This window comes from Haliaeetus leucocephalus, unplaced genomic scaffold (assembly GCF_000737465.1).
Source record: "Haliaeetus leucocephalus isolate CR32 unplaced genomic scaffold, Haliaeetus_leucocephalus-4.0 Scaffold183, whole genome shotgun sequence".
Lineage (NCBI taxonomy): Eukaryota > Metazoa > Chordata > Aves > Accipitriformes > Accipitridae > Haliaeetus > Haliaeetus leucocephalus.
This window is the reverse complement of record NW_010972619.1, coordinates 219,148-227,216: the sequence shown is the minus strand read 5'-3', so window position 1 is coordinate 227,216 and position 8,069 is coordinate 219,148. Positions and strand designations below refer to the sequence as shown.

Sequence of the window (8,069 nt, the reverse complement as noted above, 5' to 3'; positions counted from 1 at the left end):
CCTGCTGCCTTGTCACCCATGGGGGCTGTGCCCAGCACCCACAGCCCAGCAGCACTCCCCAGCGCACAGCTCCCCAGCAACCCACAGTGGTGCCCAGAGGCAGGGTGGTGGCAGGGCCCATGATGTTGACCCCAGCCACCCACCCCGTAGGTGCCCCAGACTTTTACAGCACCCCAGGGTGGCCATGCACAGTCCCCCCTCCTTCCTAGGGAGCACCTAGGGCCAAGCTGCCCGTGTGTGTCCCCACTGCCCTTTCTGCCTCCCTCGCACAGGCTCGGCTGGCGGCCCTGGGCTGGCTCCAGCCCACCGGCAAGCAGGCAGCACTGGGCACCCTAGCTCACTGCCATGGGACAGCACACCATGGGGGGAGGTGGATTGGGGCCAGCCCTGGCCCCACTCAAGGGCACAGAAGCAGGGGCACACCCAGGTGGCAGCTGACTGCTGTCCCTGTGGGCCCTGATCTTGCCAGTCCTGTATGCCACCTGCTATAGATTGTGATAAAATATACAGTATTTTCAATAGGGGAAAAATGGGGGGGGAGATAAGCTCTATTTTCAGATTTTTCAGACCATATTTTTTTTAATGGCATACTGGAAACTGGCTGGTCCTGTGTGGGCTGGATGGCATGGGTGGGCAGGCCCTCAATTGGGGTGTCCCCTGCTCCACTGCTGGGCCCACTCTGCCTTCCTGGGTGAGAACTGGGGGATGAGCCAGCTTGGGGTTAGCCCTGTGCCACCAGGGAGAGAGGGGATGGTGTCACTTTTGGGTCCTCAGATGTGACCTCAGTGGTGGCACCCGAGGGTGGGCATGGTGTCCTGCTCTGTGCTCTGGCCAGGGCTTTGTCCTTGCATTGTGCCCACCCAGCTGCCCTGCCCCTCAGGGCTGCAGGAGGGCACCAGCACCCTGGGCACAGAGCCTGCAACCCCCCCACCCCAGCCCTCCCACCCGCAGAGCTGCCGCCACCCACTGCTGTGCCACTGTCCCCATGCCTGGTCCCCATGCCCCTTGGCTTTCAGTAGTCAATGGAGATGCTTTTGTGCTCCCAGGGCATGCTTGCCAGCACAGCCTGGGTGGCTGCGGTGGCCGCCCTGCCCTGAGCTCGGGGTTGCCCAGGCACAAACACTGCTGGGGGCACCCTGAGGGTGGCAAGCAGGGTGGAAACGGGAGGGCGTTGCCCCCAGGCAGGGGTGGCTGCTGCCTTAACACCATTCGCTTTGTTGAGTTTGGCCCCACTTCCTGCCTCGCCTCCCTCTGCACGTCCTTGGCCACCAGCCACGGGCACAGTGTCAGTGCCACGCACGTCCCCAGGCACAGGGCACCCCAAGGGGTGGGGGGGGATGCCTTGGAGGAGCCTGTACATTGCTAGCAAAAGAAAAAAAAAAAAGATGAAATGTGAAAATAATGATGGTTTTAAATAAAAAATAATAACTGGAGCCAGCAAGGCTGCATGGTTACTGGTGGGCAGGAGTGCCAGGGCTGGGTGCCCAGGGAGGGACTGGGCTGGGCAAGTGCTGAGGAGGGCGTTCATACTGCCCTGGGATGGGGGTGCAAGAGCCTGCTATGGGCAAAGGGAGCTGGGCACAACACAGGCCTGTGCCCAGCACTTGGCATCTTCCAGGGTGGGTGGCGGGGCTGGCTGGGGGCATGAAGCCCTGCAGGGCACAGGCAGAGCAGGCAGGGTGCCCAGGCAGGAGCTGCTTTAGCTGGCGATGCCGTGAGCCGCCGTGGCTGGCCTCAGGCTGGCAGCAGCAGCGGTGGCTGGGGCCCCATGGCAGGGCGTCCCCGGTTGCGCGGTGGGGCCAGGCATGGGTGGGAGCGGGTGCACCCCGGGGGAGGAATGTGGGCTGGGAGGGGCCGTGCTCCAGCACCCACGCTCACACCACAGCCACCATTCAGCCAGCAGCCACCACCCAGCATGGCCGAGAAACCCGAAATCCAGCTCTTCGTCAAGGTGAGAGGGGTCACAGGGGCCTGGGGTGCCCTGGGCTGGCATGGCCCGGCCACCCCTGCCCACTGCAGTGCGCAGACGTGGGGCCCTGGGCAGGCAGTGGGCAGCTCGGGGCTCATTTCCGTGGCACGGCATGCTGCTGCCTGCCCCGTGGGCATGGGGGGCTGTGGGTGTTCAGCATGGGGTGTTGGACTGGGATGCGTCCCCCAAAACTGGGCCCCCTGCCCAGCAGCCTAGCCACCACAGCATCTGCCTGCACCTGCCGGGCCCTTCCCAGCCACTACCTGGCCAGGGCAGTTTGTCCGGCTACACAGGGCAGGACAGGGCCCACCTGGGATCACACCTGGGGGTGACAGGGCCACCAGCATCACCATCACCTTCCTCCAGCACAGCCCCTGCTGCTCTGGGCTGTCCCCTGGCACAGCCATACCCGGTGCCACCACGGTTGCTGGCCCCAGCCCCCTTGGCATTGCGGGGCTGGGGTAGCCTGGGGCCCCCTGCTCTTCCAGGGGTGCCAGGGCCAGCACCCGCTGTGCCACGCAGGCTGCTCTGGGGTGGGGTGCAGAGGCCCCAGGAGCAGGCAGGGGCCAGGGGCTGGCACCCTGCCGAGCATAGCTGGTGCCATGGACTGCCAGCACTGCTCTCCAGCCTGCAGCCAGCCTGGGCTTGGCTGGGGTGGGTGGCATGTGGCTTGCCACCCTCCCTCTGCACCCACTGGAGCTGCCTGGCCAGCGCTGCCCCTGCTGCGGCTGTGCTGGGGCGAAGGGGCAGCTGAGCTCTCCCTCTCTGCCTGCAGGCAAGCGAGGACGGGGAGAGCATGGGTCACTGCCCCTTCTGCCAGCGGCTTTTCATGGTGCTACTGCTCAAAGGGGTGCCCTTCACCCTCACCACTGTGGATGTGAAGAGGTGAGTCATGCCCCCCCACTCACCATGGGGGTTGCCAGCTAAGGGGTCAGGGCCATGGGCTGGGTGGGACAGCCTTGCCCTGGCACACTGATGGAGGAGGTGGTAGGTCCCAAACCCCTTGTGAAGGGACATGGAGGGTGGGTGCTGTGGGACGCATAGAACCTGTTGTACCCCACTCCAGCTGCCCACTGCTGCCTGAGGGAGGTCAGTAGGCATTTCCCAGGACAGAGCTGCCATGGGCACACAGTGAGGCAAGAGTAGCCTGGGGGCACCACCTCAACCCTTTGCACAGGACACACCTGTGCATACAAACACACACACACAAGCGTGCGGTGCCCTGCAGAGCCCTGGGCACTGCCAGGTGTCAGCATCCATCCCCATCTCCTGCAGGGCACTGGACGTGCTGAAGGACTTCGCACCGGGTGCCCAGCTGCCTGTTTTGCTCTACAATGGCGAGCCCAAGACTGACACCATCACCATTGAGGACTTCCTGGAGGACAAGCTGGGCCCCCCCATGTCAGTCTCCGGCGCTGCCCTGAGAGGGGGCAAGGGGCCAAAGAGGGGCAGGACAGGCTGAGAGAGGGGAGGCGGGCAGGCAGCACATGAGCCTGCTGGCCCCTGCCTCTTTCCTCAGCTGTGCCTGTGTCCCTGCAGGTTCCCCAGCCTGGTCCCACGGTACAAGGAGTCCAGCCTGGCTGGGAATGACATCTTTCACAAGTTCTCCACCTTCATCAAGAACCCGGTGCCTGCCCAGGACGAGGGTGAGGAGCTGGGTGGGGGGATACCACCCTGAAGCCCAGTCAGGTCACCCTGAGCCTTTCCAGCCCTCCCCTGCCCCAGGCCACAGCTGGGTCTCTCCAGGCACTGCCCCTCCCCACACAGCTCAGCATGGCCATGCCAGGGTCCTCTTGGGAGGGCAGGGGTAAATGCCATCCTGGGCAAGGTGGGAAGAGCATGGGCAGGCATTGCCTGGGCACAGGGGTGGGCTGGCAGGAGGCCATGGCAGAGCTGTAGGGCCCCGTGCCCCAGCCGGGCCATGCCCTGAGCAGTGGCACTGCTGCCCTCCCCGCAGTGCTGCAGCGGAGCCTGCTGCGGGCCCTGCTGAAGCTGGACGAGTACCTGAGTGCCCCCCTGGAGTATGAGCTGGCCCACAACCCCCACCTCCGAGCCTCCCAGCGCCGCTTCCTTGATGGGGACCAGCTCACGTTAGCCGACTGCAACCTCCTGCCCAAGCTCAACATCGTTCAGGCGAGTGTGGGCACCCTGATGCTGTGCCCTTCTCTCCCTGGCTTCTCGATGTCACGGGCCCCATGCTCTCACCTCCCCCTCGGTGTCTGCAGCAACCCCCTGCTCCTTTGCCAACCCCTGTATCATCCCGGTGTCCCCCTGGCACCCCCCTCCCCATGACCCCTGCCTGCATGCTGCCTTCCCACAGATCTCAATCCCCTCCACATCCCCTGCCAGGTGCCGCCCCTCGTCTCGTGCAATGCCAGGGATGTCCCCTGGTCCCCTGCCACCCTTCCTGGCTGACTCCTGCCTGTGAATACCAGCCCCTGGCCACGGGGCCCTTCTTGGCACACCACAGGCACACAGGGCTGGGCAAGGGCTCACCCTGTTTCTGCCTGCAGGTTGTGTGCCAGCATTACCGCCGCTTTGGGATCCCAAAGGACCTGCGGGGCGTGTGGCGCTACCTCAACAGTGCCAGTGAAACCAAGGAGTTCAAATACACCTGCCCCAACAGTGAGGAGATTGTACAAGCCTATCGCTCCGTGGTCCGGTTGCTGCAGTGAGCCGGGCATGCACCCAGGCGGGTGCAGGGCCAGGGTTGGGCAGCAGGCCAGCATCTGCCCCAGTCCTGCCACGACCACCAGTCCTGCCTGCACGCACTCAGGAGGGCAGAGAGCATGAGCTGTGCCACTCGCACTCAAATTCCCTCAGCTGGCACCCCTGCCCAAGGTGCCGGCAGCAATCTGCATCACGCCAAGCCCGGAAATGCATTCTCAGCTCTTGCGCCACTCTCCCTGCTCGGCCAGGAACCCCTCAACCTGCCCTGCAGTCCCTCAAGCATCAGGAGGGGTGCAAAGTGCCCACAGCCATGGGCACCATCTATACCAAAGCTGGGCAATGCTGAGGGCAAGGGAAGGAGCTGGGGAGGAAAAGCTGCCCAGAGCAGAGGGCTGTGGGGTACAGACAGGGCAGCGCACTGCCGTGGGCATCCCTGCAGCCTCCTCTGGAGTGACCCGAGGCAGGGCTGTGCCAGGACAGCAGGCACCGCAGGATGCCCCGGAGGAGCTGCACTGGGTGAGGGGAACTGGCAGCCATGGCAGAGCCCTGGGAACAGAGCTGGGGGGATGGTGCGGGTGGTGGACATGGCCCAGCCCCTATCACCCTGAGTGAGGGGAGTGGAGGGCACTGTCCCCCCAGAACCTCCTGTTAGGAAGCTCTCAGGAGCAGATTTGGGAGAGGGATGGGGGTGAAGTGGGGCAAGTCCAAGCCACATATCAGAGCTCCCAGAAATCAATAAAGGCTTTGCAAGTGAGACAAGCGTGAGTCTGGAGTGACCAGCCCCAGCAGCTCTCCACCATCGCAGGACTTTGCACCGGCCTCCCAGTCCTCTCCCAGTGCCTAGGCAAAGGCTGGGCTCATTCTCCCAGTTCTCCAGGGGGCTGGGGAGGCTCTAACCACTCACCTACCAGCCCACTGGCACAAAGCTGGCAGGAAAGTGAATTCCTCTGAGCCCCTGACACTCCAGGTTCAGCTGAAATTGGCCACAGGGTTCCTGAGCAAGGGAAAGGCAGAATGGACTGACACATCTGCGTTGTCCCAGTCCCCAGAGACCAGCTGGCTAAAACCACCTTTACTAGCAATCAGTTAAGTACAGGCAATCTTTTTGTTACATAGCGATATAAAAGTTCTTTAAAAACCCTACCAATTCATGGCAAGCAAGGTAGAGAGGTGGCCCCTACCAGCAGGGAAGAGCTGCAGGTAAAAAAGCCACAACTTCTGTCACCCCTACCCCATCTGTCCCCGCCAAAGGCCCTGCCACTGCACCAGCTGAGGATCTGCTGCCTGCTCAGGCCTGCCAGGTGCTGGCTCTAGCCCTCTGGGTCCTGCTTGCCCCGTCCGCCTCCCTGGGTGCAAGGGGCTCAGCAGGCCCAGGGTGCAGCGAAACCTCCTCCACCAGCCACACACGCGGCTGACAAGGCTCCGGTAGGACTGTCATCAGGGGACGGGACAGCACAGGTCAGGAGTCCTCAAAATCCACTCCAGATGGTGCCCTCTTGCTAGAAGGAGATGGAGGGAGCATCACAGCCCAAAGCCCCACATCTTGCTCCCATGCAACTACAGAGCAGAATCCACAAGATCTCCGTGCAGCCCAGCCACAGCACTAGGCCTGGGAGCAGCACTTACCTTTTGAAGCCAGGGTTAATGAGAGACTCTCCTGGGATCTTCCTCTTGGCTGACAAAGCTGAGCCAGCACCCCTGTTCTTCCTGGGGCTGGGGTCTGCCTCGGTCAGGGACAGGCAGGACAGGGATTGCAAAAGGTCAGCTAGTTGCTTTGGCAGTCCTGCAAGCCCAGGGTGAGCCTCCAGCAGCCCAGCCTGGCAGGCCCAACATCGTGGTGGGTGAGGAAGGGCCAAACCTGGTCTCCTCTCCCAAAGGAGGAGGGAGCCATGGACCTGCCACGGTCCCTGGTCTGGAAGAGCAGCGAAGCCTGACCTCCTCCTGGAAGCTAGCAAGCAACCTGCCTGATGATGCCCAGCATGTGACCTGAGCAGAGTGCATCCCAGACACCCCGAGAGCCACCGCGCTGAGCCCTGGCCCCTTCTGTGCTGGGAAGGGCACCAGAAGAGTGGGGCGGCTGACAGCAGCCACAGCTGAGGGGACTCAGAGTGTCCTGGAGAGCACATGGACACAGGACCAGCAGCCTCCTGGGGAAAAGAAGGCAAACAAGCAGTGGGAAGAGGGGATGTGCCCCCTGGCAACTGCCTACCTGGTAGGAAGAGCTGCTGGCTCCAGGCAGCGTTCTTCTCAGGGCTGCAGGAAGACGCCAGTGTCTCCACCACTGCTGAGACAGGAACCAGAGCCAGAGCTTGTGACAACACACCCCAATGTGGCATGCAGCACCCCAAGCCTCCCCAGCAAGCTCCCTCCCCTCCACAGCCAAACTGAGCCACATTCTTCTCCCAGCACACCCACCCAGGCTGCTGCCGCCCCAGGATCTTCCTAGACCCCTAAACCAGAAACCTCTGTAAGGCGACTCCCCCACACAGAGATGATGGTGTGGTGCTAGCCATGGGGACAAGGTTGTGTTTCTGCACAGAGACACAACACTGCGTCCTCTGGTCCCACGCTGGATCTCTTCTGCCCGAGGTGGCCACGTGCAGACCCTGGCCAGCTTTGGGAACTGGCCAGCGTATACAGGAAAAATAAGGCAGCACCCCTGCTGTCCAGCTCTCCTGGCCAGTCCACCCAGAACCAGTGAGGAGAAACCACCTGGGGCGAGGCCAGGGTGGCACAGCCTTCTCCTGTTGCTGGCCGAGCTGGACCACCTGGGGCACTTTTGGGGGGGGACACAATACCACAGAGGTGGCAGGGAGCTGCCCATCCTCCTCCCGCCTTTACCCCCTTCCAAAACCCCCACAGACCTTCCAGGCGTCTCTCCAGGCTTTCCACATGCTCCGCCATGCCAAACACCAGCGCCTGGAGCTGGCTCCTCGCCTCGGTGACAGGCAGCTTGAAGAGATCCAGGGCCGAGCACTGGGCCTCGTCCCGCGGCTGCAGTGTGGCCTTCCCCTCACCCAGGCTCAGCGATGCGGCCCGCCGCCCCAAGGCCTCCCTGTGCAGGTGAGGCCGGGGTGAGTGGGGCCCTCGACAGAGAGGCCGGGTCCCCGCAGCTGCGGCACCCACCTGAGCTTCGTGGCGTGCTCCTCTGGCCGGCACCGCTGCAGAGGAGAGGGGGCACGTCTCGACACGGCCTTCCCCGGCCCCCGGCCCGGGCCCCACAGCCGCCCAGCCCCGGGCCTTTCCCGCTGCCCCATCCCCGCTACCTACGCAGCCGAGCGGCGGGCGGACGCCGAGCTCCCCGGCCCAGACCTCCAGCGCGTCGGTCACACTGCGGGAGGCAGCAGCTCAGGCCGTGCCGGGGCCGCTCGGCCTCAGCCCCGGCCCCGGCCTCAGCCCCGGCCCCGGCCCCGGCCCCGCACTCACTAGA

At 63.8% G+C, this 8,069-nt stretch overlaps 2 protein-coding genes across 2 annotated transcripts; one reads left to right on the top strand and one right to left on the bottom strand.

The window, feature by feature from the left end:
- Window positions 1-1,915: 1,915 nt before the first annotated feature.
- On the top strand, window positions 1,916-4,644 carry CLIC3 (chloride intracellular channel 3). The gene is made up of 6 exons (XM_010564598.1): window positions 1,916-1,951; window positions 2,745-2,854; window positions 3,245-3,370; window positions 3,509-3,615; window positions 3,927-4,102; window positions 4,483-4,644. The coding sequence occupies exons 1-6, from the start codon at window positions 1,916-1,918 to the stop codon at window positions 4,642-4,644; spliced, it is 717 nt and encodes a 238-aa protein (XP_010562900.1).
- A 1,025-nt stretch (window positions 4,645-5,669) lies between these two features.
- On the bottom strand, window positions 5,670-7,984 carry LOC104829978 (chromosome unknown open reading frame, human C9orf142; the record flags this gene model as incomplete). The annotated part of the gene is made up of 6 exons (XM_010564597.1): window positions 5,670-6,138; window positions 6,266-6,422; window positions 6,849-6,923; window positions 7,504-7,694; window positions 7,766-7,800; window positions 7,910-7,984. Coding segments are annotated over 6 exons (573 nt in total), but the record flags the coding sequence as incomplete, so codon positions are not given.
- Between the last annotated feature and the right edge of the window lie 85 nt (window positions 7,985-8,069).

Bases quoted from the DNA above. Each gene is read 5' to 3' on its own strand.
- CLIC3 (XM_010564598.1), top strand. From the start codon at position 1,916: ATGGCCGAGAAACCCGAAATCCAGCTCTTCGTCAAG. The intron at 2,855-3,244 runs GTGAGTCATGCC...CATCTCCTGCAG, and splicing joins ACCACTGTGGATGTGAAGAG to GGCACTGGACGTGCTGAAGG. The intron at 4,103-4,482 runs GCGAGTGTGGGC...TTCTGCCTGCAG, and splicing joins CCAAGCTCAACATCGTTCAG to GTTGTGTGCCAGCATTACCG.